This window comes from Callorhinchus milii, unplaced genomic scaffold (assembly GCF_018977255.1).
Source record: "Callorhinchus milii isolate IMCB2004 unplaced genomic scaffold, IMCB_Cmil_1.0 Scaffold8, whole genome shotgun sequence".
Classification (NCBI taxonomy): domain Eukaryota; kingdom Metazoa; phylum Chordata; class Chondrichthyes; order Chimaeriformes; family Callorhinchidae; genus Callorhinchus; species Callorhinchus milii.
Genome location: NW_024704749.1, coordinates 17,530,724 through 17,556,893, shown reverse-complemented (window position 1 = coordinate 17,556,893; position 26,170 = coordinate 17,530,724). Strand labels below are relative to the sequence as shown.

Genomic DNA, 26,170 nt, shown 5'->3' with positions numbered 1-26,170 from the left:
TAAAATTAATTAAAATGCTTTCATTTGATATAGTGCCTTACCACGTCTTCGAGACGTCTCAAAGCGCTTCACAGAATATATCGTAAAGTAAATCAAATGTATATTTTGTGGGTGAAACGCAGCAGCCAATTGGACTGGAATGGGACCCCTGATCGATTGTTCCCTTCTCTAACCCAAGGAGTATTGAGACCAATTGCAAGGTCCAACTGGCGCTCCAGCTGAGCTCACCTCACTCAGCACACCTCCAAACTGAACCTTCTGATCCGTGTGGCCCGGTGCGTTAAGCGACTTCAGCAACCAGACTATCAGCAAAGCCGTTTTATTCTCACATAACTTCTTGCTGACAGGCCTTTCCGTAGCTCCCTCATGTGGCCACTTTTCATGTGAGAGTCTGGACAGTGAGTGCCATCATGCTGGTTTCCCATCAAGAGCAACACTGTGAAGCCGTCATTTATATAAGCCGACGCACAGCAGAACACTGGTTTCACAGCTAAAACGTTATCGAACAAAGAAAACTTAGTAATGAAGTCACAAAGTATTAACAGTACGCCTGCATTTCAGGGCTACTATGAGATATCCTCGAATAATCTTTCTCCCACAAAATATACAGTCAATTCACTTTACAGTATATTCTACGAAGCACTTTGAGACGTCTCAAAGACTTGATAAGGTGCTATATCAACAGAATGCAAGGCTAAACAATTATTTGAAAGTGTCCGCTCTTTGACAATGTAAAAGGGGCCGATAATACCATCTTGCAATGGAGTCTTTAAACCTAGCGTTGAGCGTGAACGCTCCGTCTTTTTTCAAAACACCCTCCCTTCCCCTGGTTCGAGGTCCGTTGCGAGAACTACTATTGCTTCTGCCTGTGCTTTCGGTCATTTTTAAAGACCTGCCCGGGCGAAATACAATACACATTTACAGATTTGTGGAGAGCAATTTGCACATCGTGGAGACCTGTAGCTCAGTGGTTAGAGCACTCGCTTTGCAAGCGAGAGACCTGAGTTCAATCCCAGACAGAGGGCGAAACCTTGGGCAAGTTTCCTTACTCCACACAGAGCCTAATAATAATCCCTCCAAAACCAAAACAATAATAAATTGGTCATTTTCAATCTACGACTGTTTGTGGGACATTGCTGTGCGCAATTGGCTGCCGCGTTCACCCACAAATATACAGTCAATTCACTTTACAGTGTGTTCTGTGAAGCGCTTTGGGACGTCCTCCCGACGTGAAAAGCGCTATATCAAATGCGAGGATTAGTATTATTATTATTATTATCCCAAAGCGCTAAATAAATACAAATTTGTGTCCGTGCTTTCAGCCACCGATCCCCTGCCCTGCCCTGCCCGCCCCTCCGTCGGCTTCTACCCCGCAGCGGGCAGCTTTTCCTGCCGTGAAAAGCTCCATCGAACCGTAATTTATCTGAAAGTAATGACAACCCACCGACCCACCCCTGGAGCCCCTGCATTTTGCAGGGATCAGCTGATAATGTAACCACCTCCCGGCTGAGGCCACGCCCCCCACCACCTGCGTCACAGCGCCAGCACGTGACCTCAAAACGGACTCCGCCCCCCCACCCCGTCATTGGCCTTCCCACGTGACACTCACGACGGACCCCCCCGCCCCGTCCCTCATTGGCCGTCCCACGTGACACTCACGACGGACCCCCCGCCCCGTCCCTCATTGGCCGTCCCACGTGACACTCACGACAGGTCACGCCTCCTTTGTCACTCTCTCTCTCCCTCCCTCCGCCCCGCCCCCCCCCCCCCCCCCCGCCAAGACCGGCCGACGCGCAGTCGAGGCCACGTGATACCTCGGCCGGTGTTTGTGACGCACTAAGGCGGCGCCGGAAGTGGCTGCGGGTTGGCGTGAGCGTCGCTGCTCCGCCGTGTGTGTGTGTGTGTGTGTGTGTGTTATTTTGGGGGTTTCATTTTTTTTTCTGTGTCGTTGTTTTTTTTTTCTTGTTCCCCTTTTTTTCTCTCTCTTCTTCTTGGTCGGGGATTTCCGCCGCTCTTTGCCGACTGTGGAAACGATGGGGGACGATCTGGACGGGGTTCCCGAGCGGGAGATGAAGGTGAGACGCGCTGTCGGCGTCACTGGAGGGGGAGAAACCCCCCTCAAAAAATTGTCCATTTACTTTCGTGACGTTAATAATAATAATAATCCTCGCATTTGATATAGCGCTTTTCACGTCTTCCCGACGTCCCAAAGCGCTTCACAGAACACACTGTAAAGTGAATTGACTGTATATTTGTGGGCGAACGCGGCAGCCAATTGCGCACAGCAATGTCCCACAAACAGTCGTGGATTGAAAATGACCAATTTATTATTGTTTTGGGGTTTTGGAGGGATTATTATTAGGCTCTGTGTGGGGTAAGGAAACTTGCCCAAGGTTTCGCCCTCTGCCTGGAATTGAACTCAGGTCTCTCACTTGCAAAGCGAGTGCTCTAACCACTGAGCTACAGGACTCCACAATTCCTCCATAATTCCTCATTACTGTGAACTCCTCCCGGTTCGGTTCGGTCGGGAGCGGCCGCCGCGGACACTTGCAAAACCCCCAAAATAACCCCCAAAGCGCCTGTCACGGAGAAACGGGTGGAGGCCATTCAGCCCCTCGAGCCTGTCCCCCGCCATTCTGTAAGATCGTGGCTGACCTGTAGCCTCACGTCGCGTTACCCAGGACAGCTGCTCCCCCCCCACCTCCCCCCCCCCCCACACACACACACACCATCATCTTGACTCATGGGGCAGGACCTGGAAGGACAGACCGGTCACTGGGTGGGTGGGAGGGAGGGAGGGGGGTGTTAGGGAATCCTCCCACACAGCTCCTGCAAGTCAAAGCCCTAACGGGTTAGGGTGCTACGAGCTGGACAAGCAGCGGGAGAGCTTGCCGGACGGACAGTGGAGGAATCGGTCCCAATTGGTCTGAAGGAATGAACTCTCCAGTGTCCGGTATCTTAAGGACTTAATACGACGGCGTTCAGTGGCTATTTTTCCGCCTGATTTTGAACTGAAAAGTGCTGCCTGTGTTAATGATTCGCTTTGATCCAGAATTTCACCTTTCGTGTCCATATTCTTCTCCCCAATTCTCGTATTTCATTGTGAGTTTTTGTTTAAACCGCATTACGCAACTTCATCCACAGGACTTCCAGTTCAAACAGATGAAGAAAATCCGTGTCTTTGAGTCTCCGGACGAATTGCTAAAGGACAGGGTGAACCTTCTGGCTGTATCCAATAAATTTGGGCTGACATTTGCAGGTGGTATTACAGGCCTGCGGATTTTCAATACTCGTAACATAATACTGGCGGGCCGAGGAGGAGGAGACATCAATGAAATAGGTAGGTGGAGCTTTGTCATTGGAGCTAGCAAAAAAAATACAACCTGCATATCCATGTTTCATGGGAAAGCCCCAACCTTCATCGCTTGCATTAGTGGTGGAGTACTGGCCTGCCTTGACCCTGTTTTACTGAACTTGATTTTGTTACAGTTCAGTCAGCATCCTGCACTGTAATTGTCATACTCTGCTTTTTCTCCTTTAGTTGAAGGAGTACATTCGATGCCAGTTGCTACAAAACTCCCTTTGCACCACATAGCTCTCAGCAGCGACGATCTCACTCTGTCTGTTTGCATGGCATCAGCTGATTATGGGCTAATCATTGCCTTCTTTGATGTGAGAACATTTGTAAACAAGGTAATCTGATTTCCTCTGCATCCTTATGACAAAGCTGTTATAGTTACACATACAGTAAATCTTGCATAAGTTTGATCTGTATAGATCATATAATTGCCAACGCCGTACATCTGCCTGAGTCCCATTCAAGAGTTTATATTCTATGCAAGTTTGACAAAGAGTTTGCATAAATCATATTAAATGTATGGTCCCAACTGATATGACTTGTGAGAAACCTACTCTGGAGAGGCCTGCACGCACACATGTGCACAACCACACATGTGCACAACCACACATGTACACAAAGGGAATACTGGTTTGTTCACAATAGCTGAATTGCTCTAACCTAATGCATTGGTAAATGGTTTCCAGGCGAGACAGCAAAAGCGACCCTTTGCGTACCACAAGCTTTCAAAGGAACCAAATTGTTTGGTGGTGGATCTGAAGTGGAGCCCCACAGCAGGCTCTGTCCTGGCAGTCTGTCTGTCTGATGGCAGTGTAATTATGCTGGATGTCACTGACACCGTGAAGGAATGCGCTTTGCTTCCACCCACAGCTGCAATCACATCAGGTAGGTGTCACTTGTGATCCAGTTTAACCTTATAATACACCTAGTGCTTTGCTTCCAATTTGAATTGAGTAAGATCCAATATAACTCATAAAGCTTGTGCTAGCCAGAGCACGCTCTATTTTATTCTGCAGAACAACTATTAATTTTAGAGAGGAAGTATTAAGGAGCTATTGTATTTGAATGCTTGACTTTTTAAATAAAAAAAGTGAAGTTTAACAGTCTTGTTCGAGAATGTTATAAAGGGCAGAGTTTTTTTTCATGGTTTAACAAGTCAATTATAGTTAGGCTACTTGAAGGCACTTTGAAGAATGTCTAGAGATAATGGTGTGTGTTCTGTTACTTGCCTTTTGATCACTGTGTTCCACGTTTATGACTTTGCTGTATAGCTTTGACTGGTATTTCTGTTCTCTTCTTCCTCCCTTCCCGCCCCCCCATCCCCCAACTCTCTGGTGCAGAGGTGCTCCTGCCTCTTGATGACATTGCTGAGATTGACTAGTTTTTTTTAGGAATTCCTGAGCACAAAGCCTATTACTGCCAGCTTGTGGCAGTGCAGTAGAGCAGCTCTTGGCTGCCCTGTGTATAATTTACTTAGGATTACATTGTGGAAGCTAATGTAAGATGTAATTTTTTCTGATGAGTTTTCCATTTTTTCCTTTGATTTCCCAGTGTGCTGGAGTCCGAAAGGAAAGCAGTTGGCTGCAGGGCGACAGAATGGGACTGTGATTCAGTTCTCCCCGGTAAGTTTCAAAGTGATGCCTTCAGAGGATTTTACTTGCTTCATCTGTGATGGAGGCCAGCGAATCTCAGCTCAAAACATACAAGAGGAAACTTATCTTTAGCCACCACAAATCCTTTGAGCTTTGTTTTCATTTGGTTGAGTGCACAAGATGCTTGCTTCTGACCTCCGTGCAATGTGTCTATGGCAGTAAAACATTCAGGGTCACTTGAGGATAGTGAGTTTGGACTGTCAATTGAGAAGTTGAGCTGTTTGTAATCTTCCTGGGAACTTTTAAGCACTAAAGGAGAATCTTTTATATTTTTCTTTGCAGGCACTGCAGGAAAAGAAGGTCATCCCTTGTCCCCCTTTCTATGACTCTGACAATCCAGTCAAAGGTGAGCAACTCGACCTGAACAGAATTGATTTTGGTTTCCTTTCTGGGATCTCTTGCAAAAGAGGCTGTGTGGCCAGTTTGATTTCCTTCCCTAGTTCTATTCACTGATGAATTTCCTGATGAGGTGATCATACTCCGCGACTTATACTTCCTTATATATTTGTATACTGTGTGTGCAGGGGGAGTGTATAATATGTACAATGTAGTGGTAATTTAATTTAGCTTTTGTCACTGTTTACTGCTGATACCCTCTGATGTTTTTTATTAAATTGTTCTTTTTTTCCCCCCCAGTTTTGGATGTTTGTTGGATCAGTACATACGTCTTTGCTGTGGCTTACACCGCTGCAGATGGATCGTTGGAAACTCCACCGGAAGTAGTGATTGTGTCCTTGCCGGTAGGTGGCCCGTCTGTGCTGAAATTGGCCGTATGCCACTGTGTGCCTCACTTTTAATTAATTGTCCTCATCAAAGACTAAGAGAAAAGCTGACACTTCGGGCTTCTATGGGAAGACCGTTGCTGATGCAGCACTTAGGGATATGATTGGAAATATAATCATAATAATGCTCTTGTTTGGTATCGTGCCTTTTACATGAGGAGGATGTCTCAAGTATTTCACAGGATAGTGTAGTGTACTGTGTATCTTGTAGGTGAACATGGCAGTCAATTTGTACAGCTGTTCCACAAATAGCCCTGATGCAAATGACCAATTTTACCTCTGGTCATCGGGAGAAAGCTCTCTTCTTCGAATAGTGTCCTGGGATATTTCATGTTCACCTGAACAGGCAGACTGGACCTCGGTTTAATATCATATCCAAAGCACCTCCCAACGATGCAGTGCTTTCCCAGCAATCGAGTGGACTATCAGTGTTGATTGTTAGCTCAGTGTCCCGATGGGCATGAACCCACAACCTTCTGATTCGGAGAAAGGAGTGCTACCAACTGAGCCAAGCGTACATCTGCAACATGTTGTAAACCCGTTCTAAAGCTTTTCTGAACTGAGGTAGCTGATCTCGGCTGGGACAGCTTCCTTGCATTGGAAGAGGAAACAGAGAGAAATCAGTTTCTTTTTAACATGTGTTTCCCCCCCCCTCCTTTGTCAGAAGAAGGATGAGAAGCGTGAGGACCGATTCCTGAATTTTACTGACCTGTGTTTTGGAGTGTGCGCAGAGAGGCAACACCATTATTACCTGCAGCACATTGAGGACTGGTGAGTTGTACAGGATCTCTGAGTTTTCCCTTCCCCAGAACATGTTCATTCAAGAACACGTTACATTGCTCAGCATAAATGTGGCTTGTAAGACTCTTATTTCACTTGGGGCACCTGATTGACTAACTGATTCATGGGGGGAGGGGCGGGAAATCTCTGAACCCTTTACTTGAAATGAAAGACCTCAATATTCTTCATTCAAAATTTGTTTTGAAGCCTGGTTTAGCCTGTAAGCTTTCACAAGATAGAATCGTCTACCACGTTTCAGCCTGGCGAGTTGGTAGCATCCTCTCGCCCCAGGGAACGCACAGGCTAGGTTTACGCTCCAGTGCAATGCTGGGGGAGTAAATACTCCATTATTGAACGTACGTCTTTTGGATGAGATGTTAAACTGAGCTCCTTTCTGTCTGTTCAGATGGACATTAAAGATTCCATGGCAGTGGTGAAAAGCAGTTTTTAACTTGTGTCCTGGCCATGAAAGCCCCAGATAATATTTCTGATTCACTTCATGACTGTCTTGTGGAACATTGCCCCACATGCATATAAATACACATCACTGTGCTTCGCAGTAAATCCTGTGAAGTGCTTTTAGGCGTTTCGATGACATGATAAGGTGCATTAACAAATGCAAGGGTTATTATATTATTCATTAATATTAATTGTCTAGAAGTATTTAATTCCCTTTTAAATGCAACTCTTCAAATAACTAAAGGTAGTTAGCAGTGACGTGATAAGGTGCTATATCAAATGCAAGGATTATTATTAACAAACCTTGATATTATGAGAATTGATCTAAGTAAGTCCTGAGAGAGTCAGACTGTTCAGGGCTCCAATTCACCTTGTGGTATTTACAGGGATCTGTTGCTGGCGTCCTCAGCGGCATCCATTGAAGTCACTACAGTCGCTCGGCAGGCGGATAAGGTAATGGTCCCAACAAACTAATTGTTTTAAACGTATTAAATGAACCCAATATTCTATCTCGGTCTAGTACAGTAGAACCCCGTATAACTTGATTGGTTATATTACACTGGATTAAGTTGTGTCTTTATATATATATCTATATATATAAAAAAATACAAGGCCCGTGTCCTTGCATTTCTGTTTGTAACCAGTTTGTGTCTCGTCTCATTGTCTTCAGACAAACTGGGAGCTGTGGGTGCTGGAGGATGCGGCTCGAGCGGAACTCCCTGTGACTGAGTTCAGCGCTGACACCATGCCCGTGGGGGTTGCTATCGATTTCACAAGTCAATTAGACATACCCATCAGTGAGTCTTTCAGCTTACGTACCTGACTTTTGTTCCTGCGCTTCATCAATGATCTGCAATCCTCTGTTGTATCGCAGACTTAAAGTGCTGAGATTAACAACACAAGTTGGAGAGTTTGAAACCTTATTTTCCCTCCATTTCCATTCGGTGCTCGGTGGTCAGTAAAGCTCTTCCTTTTGCTTCCAGTAATACCGCGAGTGTGTCATCCCTAAATTCCTGACTAGAAACAGGATTCAAAAGCAAAACAGCTGGATGTTAAGAGAAGGACTTTTACCCGTAACTTGAACAGTTGAACTGAAAAATGCATGAGCGTTCATCTCAGTTGACAGTGTTAAATGTCATCCTTATCGATCCAATGGCTAACCTGGTTATGTTAGCACTAATGTGGACAGAGTTTTAACTGTAGACAATGGCCACAGAATGTGTGCAACTCACAGTGATGGGTTCAATCACATTGGTAACCAATTCACTCTGTTCTGATTCGCAGCCAGAATCTGCCGTTTACCTGCGTGTGTAGACTATTTTGAAACAAACAAACACTTTTCCTCGTGTCACAGGTGATGAGAAGACACTTCCTCCGGCTCCAGTTTTGATGTTGCTCTCGACCGATGGCGTTCTTTGTCCCTACTACATGATTAATCAGAACCCTGGCTTGAAGTCTCTGATAACTCCGGCACAAAACCTATGTCTGGATGGAGAGAGACAGCCTAAATCAGGTCTGTATTACATCACCAACAAGTTGCATTTATTTAGCGTGCTTCACGTGGAGTAGTTTCTCGGAGCACTTAAGCTACTAAGAGCAGAGGGAAATGCTTGCTACGAACACAGAACCCTGATCCTAACATACCCTAACCACACTTTTGCCGAGCGATTTGTTTAAATGATTAAATGAGAAGCAAAGTGCTGCGGTTACTATGCGTCCTTCACTGTGTTTGCAACTGGATGACAAGTGGAGCATTTTTGTCACTTGTTCCTTTTGGCGGAGTGCTGGGTTATTAAATCAGTTTCTTGCTCTGCATCTTGTGGAACAAAAAATGTGTCGCTGCTGCAAATGTTGTTACCAAATCCATTTGACAATTATTTTTTTTTTGATTTCTTTCTTACAGCTCCATTGTCCAGTCCAGCCACAACTGCTTCATCAATGCTGCCAAAATCTGAATTGAGTGCTGCAGAATCCTCTGCCCCTGCCCCTGCCTTTACACAGCCTCCTGTACCCACTGGTCCTGCCTTTACCCAGTCTCCTGTTCTAACTGGTCCTGCCTCTAGCCAACCTGCTGTTGCCACTGGTCCTGTCTTTAGCCAATCTGCGATTCCCGTTGTCCCTGCCTTTACCCAGCCCCCTGTTAGCACTGCCCCTGCCTTTACCCGTCCTGCTGTTCCTTACACGTCCACACCTGCTGTTCAGTCCAGACCTGCAACAGAGAGTCGACCTGCAGGCACCTCAGTGGCACCAATGCAGCCAATGAGCTTCAAGATGCCGTCTAGTTCCGTGAAAACCAATCTCAATGCCAGGTAAGTTGGAAAACCTGAATTTATATGCTAGGGTTATTTGAACGTGGTTAATAATAATAATTATGATGATGATCCATGCGTTTGATATAGCATCTTAACACATTTTCGAGCCGTCTCAAAACGCTTCACATAATATACTGTAAAGTGAATTGACTATATATTTTGTGGGTGAAATACAGCAGCAAATTTCGCACAGCCATGGCTCACAAACAGTCATGGACTGACATTCAATGCTTATGTTCTCGAGTGTAATGGATGCCTGCTGTCAGTGGAAGGTCTTTTGAGATGTATTTTTGTGGGTGTTTTGCTCCTTCTAGATTGGCATCTGTAGAGACCACACCCCAGGCTGCTGGCAGCTCTTCAGCCCTGTCCTTCACCCCCAAGGCCACCTTTGGATTAGGATCATCTTTTGGGTCGTCTGCTGCCCTGCCCGCCCGGCCGGAAACACTGTTCCAGTCTCCAGGCACCACAGTTGGTAACGTCTTCAAATCTGCTTCTCTATAATAATCCTAGCATTTGATATAGTGTTTTATCACGTGCTTCACAGGATTTTACTATGAACTTTACTGACTCTATTTTGACGGTCAACACAGCTGTCAATTTGCTCACAGCAATAGTAATAATAATATTAATAATCCTTGCATTTGATATAGCACCTGATCACGTCGTTGAGACGTCTCAAAGCGCTTCACAGAATATGCTGTAAAGTGAATTGACTGTATATTTTGTGGGTGAGACAAGGCAGCCAATTGCGCACAGCGGCGTCCCACAAACAGTCGTGGAATGAGTGACTTGTTTTTATCTGGGGGTTGTTGGCCAGGACACCGGAAGGAACTCCCTCCTCTTTTCAAAAAGTGCTGTGGGATTCTTTAATCTGAACAGGCAGATGAGATTTAATCTCATCTCACCAGCAACGCAGCAGGCTCCCGCACATTTACAATACTGGGACACGCTCGAGAAAGGCCTGCCCAATTGGACCAGTAGCCTGCGCTGCAAGTGATCTGTTCATACCTGTGATTCCACCACGTGGGAAGGTTCATTTCTCAAGCTATGCCCCTATCTTTGTAGATAGTATCGGGAAATTTTAAAAAAAACATTGGACCAAACTTACAACAGATTTTCTTCCCTCCTTAGCATCTACTCGAACTGCATTGAATGCATCTGCCACAGCTTCTGTTTCAAAGCTTGGCTCAACACATCAGGTACGGCTTATCAACAGACCAATTGCAGACCTGCTTGAGGCAGAGGTCAATGATAAGAATTGGGAATAGGATCCTAACTTTTTTTTTTGTGGGTCCTATCTTTGGCTCTTTATCATTAAGGTCCATTGTGGCAGTGCCCCACTGGGATTAGTTAACTCAGCCTGCTAACCATCCATTAACCCTGTTTTCTCACATTATCAAAGATACAAGTGTTTGGTGTTCATTTCCCTCCTTGATGGTTTCTGTTTCTCTTCAGGCATCTGCTTCCTCCGTGGAAAAACCGCTTCAGCAGCGGCAAAGTTCAGATCCGGTCATGATGGGAATCTTAGAGGAGGTGAGCCTAACAGGGCAGTGAACGTGGCATAGATAATCTGGTGAACCTCAAGCAGCCGTCCTAGTTTGTGCTTTTGCACCGTGATCAGCAGCTGACCTGGGCTTGCTTAACAGTTCTGTGACCATCAGTTTGCCTCCTAAACAGCTCGGTTGCGCAGCAGTTTTCAGCAACCTCTCGTGCAAAAGCCTAGCTTTGTAACTAGTATTTAAAATGAGCTGTTTCTGGAGTTCGTGTTGGTTGGGACACGATGCCTCATTGAGCTCCGTAGTGTTTGAGTTCCACGCAGCTGCTTCAGGAACTTCCTACATCGGAGGGCGACAATAACAACAACTTGCGTTTACATCGCTCCCTTCACGCAGGGTTGCGTCTTGGAGTGTCTCAGTCTGTGACCATCTTGTTTTCAGGCGTTCTTTTGAACAGCAATGAGACATAAAAACAAAATTGTCGGTAAAAACTGCAATTGAGACTGATTTATATTTGGAGTTTTATGCTGCTAGAACCGTTGGCCCATCAGGTCTAAATAGGTAACTGGCTCAGCCTTTGGGAATACTTTCATTTCAATTCGCTAATGTTCCCCTGTATCTTAAATTCTTTAACGTTTACCTGAACAAGAAAGCGAGACCCGTTTTGGGTGTCTCATTTGAAGGACATCCTTCGCTCCCCCGCCATGACTCACTTGCGGTGTTCGTGATTAACATGCCTTTGCTAAAGGTGTTTTTGTTTTGTGTAGATTGCTCTCTTCCAGAAGGAGCTGGATGAGGTGAAAGCTCGGACAGCGAGTGCCAGGTGCGAGGTGGGTAGCAGTCAGGAGATGAAGATGCTGAAGTGTGAAGCTGAAACCATCCACAGCTTCCTGTTGGAGATCAAAGAAACCACCGAGGTAAGTGGCAGCCTGGCATTCAACAAACCTCTGCTCATCACTGACATCTTCATCTTACTGAATCCTTAATGAGATTGTATAGAGAAATTACTGGAGTTTGAGAGAAAATAATTTGCATATAACTTGAAATAGTATTGGAAATGGCTAATGTGCAACAATATGAATCTTTTGATTGGATCATGATATATCTCATGTTGATGTGGATAACCACCTGATAGAATGACTCCCTCCATGTTGCCCCACTAGACATTTTATGTCCCAGTTTACAGTCTTAACACATTCTCTGAACGTTTTATTCCCGCTAGTCTCTGCATGGAGACATCAGCACATTAAAGACTACAATGCTGGAAGGATTTGCTGGTGTGGAAGATGCAAGAACACACAGTGAACGAAACCGAGACTCCAACTACCTTCAGCTGTTGTGTATAAAGCCTCTTGATCCCAAAAGTGAAGCACAGCTTAAGGTATGTAGATTACTTTCACTGATGGCTTTATAGGCCATTTTGTTACTGATCCAGCTAAACCCCAATTGCTGAAGAACCCTGTTATAACACACTGTTTTGGCTCTATACCTAAATATTGTGATATAGCTGGCAATATTCTTACATCCAGGGATGCTCCTCCAGCTCTTCCCTCCACTTTTTACATCAAACTTTTGTGGTGGTGGACAATGAGGAAACGTGTCGACTTTTTTTCCTTTACCCCCAAAAATCTTTGTAGGAAATTCGTCGCCTGCATCAGTACGTGAAGTTTGCGGTTCAGGATGTAAACGATGTGCTGGATTTGGAATGGGAACAGTACCAGGAGAAGAATAAAAAACAAAAGTAAGTAAAGCAAGTAACACTTGCTCCACACACAGGGGGGCACTGAGCACAACAACAACTACAAATTACATTGGTAATTCACGATGGGAGGATGTCCCAAAGTGTTGGACAGTCTAAAGGTTTTGCACCTGAGCTAGGGGGCATGTATGTGCTCCAGGTACAGCGAGGAAAGGAAGCATTGAGGGGTTTGGAGGGGCTAGAGTTGTAGGGAACATGGTGAAAGAAAAATTCAGGGACCTAACGAACAAAAGAACCGATCAAAAGGAGGAATCAGTAAAACAAATGCCAAATGGGAGAAACGGCAGGAAAATGGACTGAGCAGAACCATCAGAGTAGGCAGAATGGCCTCCTTTTTGCTGTCAATTCCTATGGTTCTATCTGTTGAGCAGAAAGTCTGCACTTATGATGTCTCGCTTGAATTTTTGTACATGAAAACCCTTCATCTCCACTGTTTCTTTCCAGGCACCTGATTCTCCCGGAGAGGGAGGTGCTGTTTAATGCATTGGCCGGTAACCGCGAGATCATTAACCAGCAGAGCAAGAGGCTTAACCAGTTAATAAACGGGTTGCAGCAACTCCGCATGTACAATGAAACCTCCAAGTGGAGTGTGACCCACGAAAGCTGCATACAGAACAATCACTGGTAGGTCTGAAACAGCAACTCCGCCCCCAGCCAGGACCTCAGAAACTGAATCCTTAAAACAACCAAATGCCAGATTTGTTATTATTGTCGCTACCCTCTCCCAAAGATTGCGAATAACATTCTTACTATTCAAATAATTGCATCTGGGGTTTCTTTCTTCAGCTGGGACACTGAGTTGGAGACACTCCGCAATGTTTTGGTGAAAACGAAACTGGAATCGACTCCAAAAATGGCTCCAAACAGCCCAGGTAATTATATCATTGTACTGTGCCCACTTCATTCACAGGGGAAGTGAGGTTCAGTGTAGATAAATGCAAGACACTACATGTTCGAAGTAACAATAGGAAATGCTTGTACTCCCATCGATGGGATAGGCTGTACCAAGGGAGAGATCTTGGTGTGTTAGTTAACTCATTGCTCACCATTCAGTACATTGAGAACCACAAGGATATCTCCATTGTTAAGGGAATGAGGTTTGAGCAATGATGAGACAAGTTAGCACTCTGCAGCCTTGAAAGGAGATGACTCCGGTGTGACCTTAAAGAGTTCTACGAGGTTTTAAATTCTGAACTTGAATGAATGCAGAAGCCCCTCACGTGTCTGACGCAATGAAAAATTTGTATTGGATTTTGGTTTTGTCGTCTTTGAGTCCAACCAATTGTTCATGTCTGAGTAATGCAATAGTTCTCATTATCACTGCTTCTGTTCCGTTGACTGCAGCGACAGACATGCCTCTGATGCCACTGAAATGCAGTGATGGAGATAAACCTTCTGGAAATAAATACTATTTTTTTTTATTTCTAGCCAAACCTTCTCCGTTGAAGCAGTCCCAACTGCGGAATTTCCTCTCAAAGAGACAAACTCCTCCCGTGAGATCCACTGCGCCAGGTATGAAAAGCATTTATATATATATTATATATATATATTAGAAAAAGATTATATATAAAAAAAAGATTATGGATGACACTCCAGTGCAGTGCTAGGGAGGGCCCTGCATTGTCGGAAGTGCTGTCCTTCAGCTGAGAAGTGTTTCGTGGTATACTGTAAAGTGGATTAGTTGTGTATTTTGTGGGCGAAACGCGGCAGCCAGTTGCGCACAGAAGTGTCCCACAAACGGCGATGGAGTGAGTGAGCAATTTTATTTTGTAGGATTGTTGGCTAGGACACCAGGTGAGAGAAACTCCCTTCTCTTTTCAAATCGTGCCATGGGACCTTTAACAACAGGCAGACGGGACCTGGGTTTAACGTCTCATCCGAATTAATCTGAGTATTTGTTGTTGGTTTTAAAAAGATGTTGCCGTCAAACTTGTAAAAGAGAATTAATTTTTCCCTCCCTCTTTCTCTCTCTCCCCCTCCCCGCCCACCCCCCACCCCCATAGCTAATTTATCCAGGTCCGCCTTCTTATCACCAAAATATTATGAAGAGTTGGAAGATGTGAGTTCAACGTCCTCTGTGTCGCAGCCGCTAGAGAATGAAGAGCTTCAGCTACAAGAGCAAGATGAGCAACAGCAAGAGCACGTGCCTTTGTTCAGGCATTCCCCAGTAGCTCGGATGCCCTCGTTTCAGCCAGCGTTGATCAATGCCCAGTCAACTCCCTTCAGCAAACCTCAGTCTGCTCTGGGTCCATCACTTAACCTAGGTATTTGAGAAAAAAAAATGAATCCTGGAAGTGTGTACCCCACTCTTTTGGGTCAAATACCTTCTAGTTGTTTTCTATTCACCTGTTTTTTAAAAAATTGTTTTATCGAATTATTTTTGTAATGGGCGGGGGTTGAGTGTCTGCCCAAACAACAAAATTACATGTGTATAGTGCTTTTTACGTCGGGAGGCCATCCCAAGGTGCTGGACAGTCAGAGTTTCGGACCCGAGCTGGGGGTCAGGATTGGGGAGGGTGGAGGGCAGGAGGGGATACGGGGTGATCGAAAGTACGGTCGAAGAGGAGGGTCTTGAGATGGGTCTTGAAGGAGGCAAGGGAGGGGGCCAGGCGGAGGGACTGCGGGATGGAGTTCTCGAGGGTGGGGACAGAGTGGCCAGAGGCCTGCCTGCCAGTGGTGGGGTGGGCGATGCAGGGGATGTGAAGCAGGCCGGAGCCTGCTGAGCGGAGGGAGCGGGCAGGGTGGTAGGGGGTTAGGAGGTCGCAGAGGTAGGTGGGAGCAAGACCAGGATTTTGAACTGTATCCTCTGTGTGATGGGAAGCCTGTGGAGTCAGGCGAGGATGGGGGTCATGGAGCCTAGTGCTGGAGAGGACACGGGCTACAGAGTTCTGGACGATCTGCAACCTATGGAGGGAGGAGTTCGGGAGGCCGACAAGCAAGGAGTTTGCAGTCAAGCCTCAATGTAATGAATGCGTGTATGATGGTTTTGGCAGTCTATGGATATATAGGATATATAGGCTTATCAGTTATTGCCCAGGCTGAGAACTACAGAACAGTTGTTGATGTGTAATAATGTGTTTTATGCAGCCTTTTGGCTTTCTTCTGAATTGTGAAAAGAACATCAGTGTATTTTATGACAGTTGGGGCTGTTTATATGTTGTCTAGCAATAATTGCTAATTGAATTGGTATTCATCCCAGAAGAACAGCTTGTGATGTATAACTGAGAGCTCCAGTGGATTGTAGACAAAGCATAAATTTGGAGAATCGGCACTTTTTTTTTGCAGTGACTTGAGACAGCGCTTGAGTTTCACTCTCTCTTTCCTCATATCAGTTCTTTAAAGGAAACTGAAAGTATTATTTACTAATTATTCCAAGCAGCTTCTGCAGTGCGACGATTAAGGTTTTTGAAACTTCCTTTGCGGTCGGTTTACAAAGAAATAAGGTTGATTTTTATTTTTTGGTGTTCGAGAGCTGTCTCAAAACCCTCCTCTTGAATTGTGCCTTTGATCACCCTCCCCCACCCCACCCTTTCCAACTAACTCCCCCAGCGTGGGTCAAAACACTGTTTTTCCAGCGCCTTGGGATGGCCCCCCAATGTGAAAGGCACTATAGAAATGTAATTTTGTTGGTTACTAGGTTTAAATTGTTTACAATGAGTTAGTCTATTAAAGAGAACTAGATAGGTATCTAAATAGGAGTTATTTATTATAACACAATGTAATTCTGCTTCACAGAATATATTAAGTCTAGTTATTGTGCGTTTTGTAGGCGAAATACGGCAGCCAGTTGCGGACAGCGGTGTCCCACAAACAGCCTTGCATCCTGAGACCGAATGGGGATTGCTAAGATTGGTTTGACATCGATTGATAGGTTACAAATCCTCACAAAACAATTTTTCAACTCTGTGTCCTTCTCTGTTTCCCCTCCCACCCATCAGCTCCCAAGCCAGTGGGTAAGCCAATGGAGGTTCCAGATACGTTCACTCAGGCAACTAAGACAGTGAAGCACGGTGCCCCAGCTGAGAAGCCAGCCACCAGCGTCCCTCCCGCCCAGGCTGCTGCTGCTGCAGCACTGCGGAGACAGACTGCCAACCAGACCCCAGGTAACCACATCACTGACTTGTGGAGATGAATCTCCAGCCTCACCAGCAGGGCTTTGATAATAATAATCCTTGCATTTGATATAGCCCTTTATCACGTCTTCGAGACGTCTCAAAGCTTTGCGTCAAATACTTTGACCCATCCTCCCGATATGAACAATGTAATTTGTATTGTTAGGAGAATTCTGTTGTGCTTTAAAATACATTCCGGGAACATGCCGACTTGGGACATGACCATCAGAATATACGTGCCGGAGTGGTTGCTCTGTTTGGTGTTAATTTCACCGTACTGTTGACGTGCACCATGGGTTTCCGTTATCAGCGCCCGTTGTCAGGATGTGTTCTCAGCCATTATTGTCCCACTCTTGAAACTCTCCCCAAATCGCTTCACCTTGCTTTCAGGGGTATGCGTACAAACTATCCCTTCACATTATCACCCTGGATTCAGATATTAGCAGATGAAATTGTGTGGTTGCGAATGTAGAATTCGCCAGGAGGGAACAGAGTGGAAGTGTTTTTCAAATGTTTTCTTTTTTGAAAAAAAACTGCACAAATGCAGTTATTAACATGTTATTGAGTCTTTGATTAATTGCATCAACATGCAGTTTTTACTGAGAAGCCAAATACCCCTGTGTACAATGATTTGTTTTCAGTGTATTTATTTTGGTTTAGTCCCCAGTGCTTGTCTTACTGAGCCCACACTGAAGAATGTCCCAAAAGTGGTGAATGTTCAGGGACTGAAGGACATGGGACCTCCTCTTAATCTGTCAACTGTGATCAGGTAAGTAGCACAGTCTGTCCCCATGGAGACTGAGGAACACACAGCGTAACATCATCCCTGAGGTCTCGGCTCTCTGTTCTTTTGAGTTCATTCTGTCACATAAGGCCATAGAGTGTATGACCAATTTTATCTGAGCTTTCAACGTATACTTTAAATACTTTATCAGCTACACAAGTACTTTTCACATTCTCTTTTGGGGCATTTCATTGAATATGCACTAGTTTTCTGTAATAATTGCACTTATTTAAAATGCTTGCTGCAAAAAGAGGAAGGAATTTCACTTTTTTTCCTTTTTTTTGCTTTGTATGCAGGTACTGTCACACTTTGGTTTTGCCTTTAGGTGGTGCAATTGCTGCTTTTTCTCTGGAAAACTGCAGAACGTTAAACATAATTGGGGAAATTAATATCAAATAGCATAGCTCAGATGGGCAGATTGTGTTCCTTTTTTTAAGCTGTACAAATCTAATTTGTTGTTGAACCTCAGTAAAAGAAAAAAAACATTGTCTGAATGCCTTCAGGCAGCAAGGTAAAGCAGGGGAGAAAAAGAGGCAGAGAATACATCTTTCCTTTTATGATTTCTGCCTTTGCAAAGTGTAGGTAGCAACTCACGATCTTCTGAATTCTGTCTCTTTCGCAATGCGCTTCTCAGTTTGATGTTTGCTGCCTGACATATGAAAAGTTAATGGGAGTCTGCTGAATAATTCAATTATGTTTCTGATCTGTTGAATAACAGATGAGATTCACGTTCACACACCGACTGCACTGAAGCCTTTGAGTGATTCAGCAATTTGAACAGACTTTGCTCTCGTCTGTCAAACTGCAGTCTGTAGACTTTAGCTCTGTGGAGAGCAATATGTCTTTCCAAAGCCAAATTTGATTGGAAAGTTTTTTTTTTAACATATAAGCAGCAATTGCAGTACAATTTAATGAGTTAGAAATTCTTGGCATGATTGCAAAGTTGCTCGTTGCTGGGCTTCAGTTTGAAAAAAAGTGACGTGCCCATCTGAAAGTCATACATGGATTGGCACAGATTGGTGACGGGCAAGGGGCAGAGAGGCACAGTGGCTTAGTCTTTGGCTGGGTGTTGGACAGTTCCAATGGCAAAGTCATACTAAATGTAAAGAGATTAAAGTATCCCATGTTACAGCCAACCCTTCAATAATTGTGAACCATCTTTCTTTCTATTTGGCCTCTGTAATTGGCTGACTGATGCTTGCATTTCTCATTCTTCCCCCCCCCCTCTCCCCCCACCCACCCCACCCTCTTCAGCACACCATTGGCTCCACTCATTCATAGAAGGCAGAATAACATAGATAAATGGGACCAGTTCTGTCCTAGAGGAAATAAAAAAAACGGTGCTGTCTTAGTCCAGGGATTCTGTTTGTTTTTGAGTTTCAGATTGTCATAAACACTCTTATTTTGAATTATTGCTCTAATAATTCATTTTAAACTCCTTCCTGGAGAAACTGCCTTCTCTTTTCGAATAGTGGACCTAAAAAGGCTGCCTTGCTGTGGCTGTTTCAAAGAAACGTGGAGTCTTGCTGTCATTTATCCCCACACGTATTCCCCTCCTAATCCAAATGCAATTCCAAATTCAAATGAATTGGTTGCATGTCTTATTGTCGTTCGAGGCATGGCTGGAACAGATTAGCTGCCGTGCTTTCCGACATAAGATTCTTTGCTGATCAATTATGTTTTGTGAAGCACGTGGAGACGTTTGTATTTAGCATGAAAGGCGCCGTACAAACCAAGTAGTTGTTGGAATTGCTTGTCATCTTTGCACCTGTGTATCTTTTATCTTTTGGTTCCACACTTTAACTTGCGTCAACACTCGAGAAGCTAACATCAAACCTGGCTGATTGTTGTGTTGGACTCTCTCTTAAAACAAAAATTGTCACTTTGCATCTTGCACCGTGGACCTCGGTTTCCAATCTGTCAACGTGCAGAAAGTCGACAGTGCTCTCTAATCTCTAAAGAAATGGTTCGATTGATGAAGCTGTTACTAACGTCTGCTCTTTACAGCCCTTCTGCACCAACCTCTGCAGCAGGAATAGTCCAGCAGGCCTTGGCCGCAAACCTGTCCAAACAGGTAAGGAGTGATTGTGTCAATTACCTGTCACTGATTCTGTTTATTTACCTGCGGGGATTCAGTTTATTCCCATTATTCTGGATTGGATTAAATAATTTTCCATGTCGTGCCCTGGAATTACTGAGCATGTGTTCTTGTTTAGGTGCCCCACAAAATGCCCTTTTCTGTAAACGTGAAGGGCCAACACATGAGAGCCCATTTTGTCCTTACCCACTGCCCATTTTATAACAGAGTTGCTGTTGAATGATCGTGACTGGAACCTTGATTTTTTTGTTGTCTCCATCTTTTTTTCCCTCTACTTTCCCTTCCTCTTCCCCTGCATCCCTCTCTCACACACACACACACACACAAGCCATAATAGAAAGCTGATTGTTCGTCAATTGGCAGATGTATGTTTTTCTTTTTTAACAGCAACGTTTTTCTTCGATGCGTATTGTTCAAGGGTTTAAAAAATGTCTTGATAGCAATACAAAGCTGTATATTCACTGAACAGAAATACATTCCATCACTGTCCCAAGTTGTGCACTAACCACCGAACGTTCAAATATCACCATCTAAATTTGTTTTCTTTTTAATGATTTAGGGCTCTCAAACAAACCTGAAAGGCTCACCTCTAGTCGGACTCACTGTAACTGGACAAGCTTCATCTGAAGCAGCTCTGCCCTCAGCAGTCGGTTTCTCCTTTGCTAACTCCACAGGTAGGAATATCAAAGGTCCGTTACGTTCACTGAATGCTAGTGCAATTGCAAAATAAAAGTTACGGAAATTCAGAGAGAGTCTTTGGGCAGTACAGAATGTAGGACTCTGGCTAGTCAATAGTGTTAAGTGAACCTTCTTTGCTTTTTCATCCATTTGTTCTTGTATTGCAGGGAGCCTTGGACAAACTCTGCTGAAATCTGACACTGGTATAGTGATGTCAATCACAGTAACATCTGCTGCAGCCCCTGGCCCAGCAATCAACAAGGCCTTCACATTCCCCTCAGCAGGGTGAGTGAGTTGTCACTTCTGAGCTGGCAAATTCTATTCGGCAAATACCTTTGCTGGAGCCCAAGTACAGTTATGAATAGAAGCAAAATATCACAAAATGCACTGTGTGAATAGGGTCATGAGATTAGTTTGGGTGAAAAAAGGCCCTTTGGCTCATTAGATCTTATCTCTCTTATCTACTAAATAGGCCTCTTGTTTGCAGTTCTACATAGTTTTGATGCAAAGAATTTGATGAGTTTCCTTCGTTTCAAACGGTTCTTTGAGGATCTCCTGCCAGTACATAACAGCAGTCAGTCACTGGCCTTTACACAGTGTGGGATTCGGGGGGTGCGGGGTCTGATATGGGTGATGATGCAGGTACTGTATCCAGGTGTAGATGCCATGGATGGCAGGTATTGGCCATTTAATTTGTGGCCATGAATACCCTCACCCATTCACGGTCACAAATGAAACTCCCAATACGTGGGAGCCCTTGGCATCTACACATGGATTCGGGACCCGGACCAAACTACACAGCCTATTGGTAGGTGACCAAGGATAAGACTTTCTGTTTCTCATTCTTTCTCCTCTTCCCCTCCTCATTCTCTTCTCCTACTCCCCACTCCTCCTTGAGTCTAGGCTGCTACTCATCGTGTTCACAAGATTAGTTTGGATGAAGAAGGCCCTTCTGCCCATCTGATCTCATCCTTCCAAATCACACACCCTTCCATCCGCCCAGCACACCATCAAGCTGCTTTTCACATAAACCCAGTGTCCTAACCTTAACCATCCTTCTTGGGAACCTTAACAATCATTAGTTACCCTCTGGGTAAAGAAAAACTTGCTGGTTTCTGTCCTTTACAATTCTAAACCTATATCCTCTTTTTCTATAGTCTACTGCATCATAACTAAGTTAAATTAGTCCTGAACCAGGAGACTCATTACGGGTTAGCACCTGCATAGAATTCCCCCCAACCCCCTGCCCTGATCTTGTGATTTAATGATCAGAAAAGGAACTAAATTTGAAGGGAGTTCAAATGAAAATTGCTTTAACAGAGGATGGAGTACAGCATAAACAATGGTCTTTTCTCTTCCTGTTTATATAAAAAACAGTGTCATGACCACAAGGTGGTGCCACCAGATATCCTCACATGATTCTACCTCCCTTCCAGGGTGTGGTTGGAATACTCGAGCAAGCAATTTTTCCCAAAATGTCACCAGGAACAACATCACTCAATGTCTGGTGCACGTTTAACAAAACGAATAATTTCTTTACAATTTCATGCCAGTAACTTCTCCGTTCCCCTCTTTTCTCTCTTTCTCTCTCTCTCTCTGCTCAACTGCAAACTCCTCTCTCCTCTTCTTACAAACTGACTGCATGATCTATCAACATCTGGCTGGCCAAGGCCACAATATTAGTAAATGAGTTTGCATGATGGGTGGGTGGGTGGTTGGGTGGGAGGGTAGATCAAAGACTTGAATTTATAACTTTCCTGTCAAGAGCTAGCAACTACCTGGATCTTATTAGACGATACCAGGGTATGGGGAAATAACAGGAAAAGTGACATTGTGGTAGATAGCACCGTCAGAAAGCTGGCACACAGGAACGAAGGGCTAACGATAGCCTCCTTTCCTGAAAATTCCTGAGTTTTATGACCCAGTGGTGTGGAATGTCGATTTCAGTTCGTAAAGATGTTGTTCACTCCCTATGTTTGTGCAAATGATGCGATTTGATTGCGTACATTTCGCCTTCCAGTGATGCAGTATATAAAGCTGGTTACATGGCTGAAGGCATCTTCGACTGAATTGGGTATTGATTGCTGAGGAGTGTGGGACAGATGTAAATCACTGTGCATTGTATAATCTGGTGCCTTTCATATTACAGTGGGTTCAGTTTCACCTCACCTGCCACTTGCTCATCAACTCCCACCAGTGTCAGCATCACCACCACCCCAGGTAGGTCTTGGCCTGTCCTTTGTATCTCTTGTCATTCACTAAACACTTTTGAGACGATCATTTACGTGAAGAGCACTGGCTGTATGAATAGAAGTCTTGTTTTTTGTTGATCAGACCACATTTCAATTTCTTTCATTTTTATTTTTGGACAATCTTGACGCAAACAGAAATTCCACCACCATTTTGAAGTCTCCAAACCAAACCACTAAGAGTTCCTTAGAGTTTGCCTACTAGGTGTGTGTGTGCTTGTTTTACATGTTTTACACGTTAGTGCTTTGAAACGTCCTCCCGATATCAAATACAGGGATTTATAGGGTTATTTTTATTATATTACTCATCATTTTCTAACAGATCATAGAATTAATCAAAAACAAGGGCTTTTGGAATGTTCCACTTTTCAACTGGTATAATTTTCAAAAGACCGTCATGAACCGGGTGTATTTATCCGGGGGAAAAAAAACATTCTCACCTGAAAGTTGAATTCACTTTTTTTTTAACTTAAGGCCTTCTTCTTTGACTGTGCCTTCGGCCACTCTCCCACCCCCACCCTCTACCCTCTTGGTTCCAATCCCCAGCTCGGGCGCAAACCCTTAACTGTCCAGCGCTTCGGGACATCCTTCCGATGTGAAAGGCGCTACATAAATGCAATTTGTCGATTTTCTCTGAAAAACCAATGCTTTTGTGTTTATTAGGAGCTTCAGCTAATGTGAAGGACCCTTGCCAGGCCAGCCAGCTGAGCTTTGGAGGATCCAGTAAGCCAGTATTTGCGTTGGGAGGAGACGTCGGGTTTCCCTTTGCGAGCCCAAAGCCTCCTGCGAGCTCCACTGTTTCAGCTGAATCCGTCCCGAATCCACCTAGCGCCAGCTCGAATAACAATTCATCGGCAGAAGTGCAGCCCGTTGCAACTGGACCATCCACTGATCCTGGGATAAGCAGCAAGCCCGACACCCAGAAACCCAAGCCCGAAAATAATCTCTTCCAGGGCTGCACTACAGGAGTGACCATCGGTAGCTTCTCTGGACTTGTTGTTAATCCAACCGACGATCCCTCGAAGGCTGACAAACCTTCCCAGGGAGGCTATGCCTTCAGATCTGCAGCAGAGACCTCTACTACTTTTTCTTTCGGAAGTGTCTTTCCCGCTGGGAAGTCTGAGCCCGTCGATGTCGTCGCGGGAGCAGCAGCCGCGAGTGCCGGTGCTCCCAAGGCAACCGGGCCTTTGTTTAACTCCCTGCAGACAACCGGCGTGGAATCCCCCGACTCAACCTCCGACGGATCGTTACCGGCTGGAGTCGGCGCCCCCGGCTTTGTCTTCAAGCTGGAGCAGCTCGGCGGGCCGGCTCCCGGCGCAGCTTCCCCCGCGGGCGCAGCCCTGGCCCCCGACCCTTCCTTCCCCGAGCAGTTAACGTCGCCCGCCCCCGAAGCTGCTGATCCTCCAGTCGCCTCCGCAGCCCCGAAGGCTCCGCCGCCCGAGGAGAAGGAAGACGGCACCGGCTCGGTGTCGGCCGTGCCCGCGTTGGAAAGCCGGGCTGCCGAACCGAGCAGAGGTCCCGCGAGCGACGCCTCAGCCGCGCCCAGCCCGGCCGCTCCGCCTTCAGCGACGGCGACCGGCCCGCCCGCCCTTCCTCCCACCGCGGCGCCGAGCGCGGCCGCCGTGTTGGTCGGGCTGGCGGAACCCGTTGCCGCGCCCGTCACCTCGCATGGCGCGGCGCCCCCCGCAGCTGCTCCAACTACGACGCTTGCCCCCGCTGCCCTTCCTCCCCCTCCTCCTCCTCCTCCCCCCGCCGCTGGCGCTCCCGCGGGAGCAGCAGAGGGCACCGCCGCCCCAGGGCCGCTGTTTGGAGCTGGCGCGACCCACCCCGCCTCAGGAGTCCCACTGTTCGCGCAGCCACCCACCTCCGCCGCTGGCGCCACCGTGTTCGGCCAACCCGCCAGCGCCGGCACAGTGACCGCCCCAGTGTTCGGGCTGCCGGCGGCCGCAGGGGCGCCGGGCGCCTTCGGGCAAATTACCGCTGGTAGCGCCACCGCCCCTGGGGCCCCGAGCTTCGGCTCAGCCGGCGGGTTTGGCAAGCCCGCGTTCGGCCAACCGCCGAGCAGCCTGGGCTTCGGGCAGGCGGGCAGCAACCCCCCGGCCAGCGCGTTCGGCTTCGGGCATTCGGTCTTCGGGTCGGCGCCGGTCTTCGGCCAGCCGACCTGCGCGGCCGCGCCGGCGCCGAGTGGCGGCCCCTTCAGCGGAGCGAGCGCCTTCTCGTTTGAGCAGACGGCTGGCGGCGGTGGAGGAGGAGGAGGAGTCTTCGCGCAGTCTAGCGGCCCAGCCTTTGGACAGAGCACAGGTTTTCCGCAAGCCCCCGTGTTCGGCAGCAGCACCGCTACAACCTCCTCGGCCGGTTTTGGCTTCGTCCAGCCTTCAGGTGAGGCTCCAACGCCGCACGTGGCAATGCTTTCAGACATCCCCGTGTTGTATTGGTTTTTTTTTTGTTGTTTTTTTCCCCCTTCTCCGTCTCGGTTTAGGTTCGATCGTGACCGAGAGGGAAGACGTGCGATACCCGTCCCTGTTCAGGATTAAGTGACATGTATTTAGAATCGCCCCGTTTAATGTGGCAATTTATTAACAAGGCTGCAAAGCATCTTTGGTGACGAATTGGGCAATGCTACGTTCTCCTTGTTTGAGGGAAGAAAGACGCCGTAAATAATTCACCGGTACTGCGTTCAGCTCAAAAGATTTGCTGCTGCCGCACTCTACGCTGCGTTCAGCTTTTGCCTCTCTTATGGCTCTCGGCTAAACATGCGCCGCCTGGGGTTACTCACCGATTATTATTATTATCATCAATGGTGTATTGACTGTATCTTGTGGCAGTTTCGCCCATAAAATATACAGTCAAGTCACTTTACAGTAAATCCTGTGCATCGCTTTGAGATGTCTCAACGATGTGATAAGGTGTTAAACCAAATGCAAAGTTTATTATTGTTATTATCATCATCATCATCACAAAGCATAACTCCTTTTTTCTTTTACTGGCAATGATAATACCTCTGCACCAGAATGTCCCCTGCAAGTCTCTTAAAGTAAACCCAGCAGTTTGACAGAGAGCAGTGTCTGAGCTCAGCCACCTCCACTCTGCTCTCTGGCCTCTGGTGGAGAAAGCTAAATAGTCTGTGCCCTCTCTTGACTCGGGCTCTTCACAGCCCTGCTAAGACTACAGCTGAACTATAAAGGCAAGTGCAAGAGCTATTGAAACACGCTAGCGTTAACCTATGGCATCATTGCTCCCTTGCTTTAATATTCCATGAGTATTTTGGGTGGGTGGGTGGGGCGGGGGGGTCTAATGGAACTGATCAGATTTTCACTGGTGCGAGTTACTGCCGTTAGAAATTGGCTAAAGAATATTTTGCTGGAAAAGAGTGAAATCGTACAGGAGGCATTGCGTTTCCTTTCACATCTCATACGTTTAAAAGATCGTCACTTGTGAGCTGCGGATTCAATTAATTCTGAGAGTCTTATCTTGTGAGGTCCCATCTGCCTAGTGAGGTTGGTAGGACATTATTCTCACTGTTCCGAATAGCAAGATACCAAGGAAGTGTTTTTCCCCTACGGAACCTTTTTTTGATGCTGCTCGTTGAATCACAAGGTCTGTTGGTGTTTCGTCTTTTCTGGAGCTTTGTTGACTGGTATATGTTTTCTT

General features: G+C 46.0%; 1 protein-coding gene across 1 annotated transcript in view; it reads left to right on the top strand.

Annotated features, from left to right (window-relative positions):
• Nucleotides 1-1,957: 1,957 nt before the first annotated feature.
• Nucleotides 1,958-26,170, top strand: part of nup214 (nucleoporin 214) — a 42,528-nt gene continuing 18,315 nt past the window's right edge. The window contains exons 1-29 of the mRNA XM_007900373.2: nt 1,958-2,075; nt 3,145-3,340; nt 3,542-3,693; nt 4,045-4,243; nt 4,910-4,980; nt 5,293-5,356; nt 5,647-5,750; nt 6,457-6,563; nt 7,418-7,484; nt 7,702-7,828; nt 8,386-8,544; nt 8,935-9,340; nt 9,658-9,815; nt 10,475-10,542; nt 10,799-10,876; nt 11,607-11,756; nt 12,062-12,220; nt 12,477-12,580; nt 13,043-13,222; nt 13,385-13,470; nt 14,027-14,110; nt 14,602-14,862; nt 16,537-16,701; nt 17,371-17,479; nt 19,502-19,568; nt 20,152-20,266; nt 20,438-20,555; nt 22,420-22,490; nt 23,183-24,898. Coding sequence (XP_007898564.2) covers nt 2,034-2,075; nt 3,145-3,340; nt 3,542-3,693; nt 4,045-4,243; nt 4,910-4,980; nt 5,293-5,356; nt 5,647-5,750; nt 6,457-6,563; nt 7,418-7,484; nt 7,702-7,828; nt 8,386-8,544; nt 8,935-9,340; nt 9,658-9,815; nt 10,475-10,542; nt 10,799-10,876; nt 11,607-11,756; nt 12,062-12,220; nt 12,477-12,580; nt 13,043-13,222; nt 13,385-13,470; nt 14,027-14,110; nt 14,602-14,862; nt 16,537-16,701; nt 17,371-17,479; nt 19,502-19,568; nt 20,152-20,266; nt 20,438-20,555; nt 22,420-22,490; nt 23,183-24,898 — 5,383 coding nt within the window. The 5' untranslated portion in view covers nt 1,958-2,033. The remainder of the gene's footprint in view (nt 2,076-3,144; nt 3,341-3,541; nt 3,694-4,044; nt 4,244-4,909; nt 4,981-5,292; nt 5,357-5,646; nt 5,751-6,456; nt 6,564-7,417; nt 7,485-7,701; nt 7,829-8,385; nt 8,545-8,934; nt 9,341-9,657; nt 9,816-10,474; nt 10,543-10,798; nt 10,877-11,606; nt 11,757-12,061; nt 12,221-12,476; nt 12,581-13,042; nt 13,223-13,384; nt 13,471-14,026; nt 14,111-14,601; nt 14,863-16,536; nt 16,702-17,370; nt 17,480-19,501; nt 19,569-20,151; nt 20,267-20,437; nt 20,556-22,419; nt 22,491-23,182; nt 24,899-26,170) is intronic.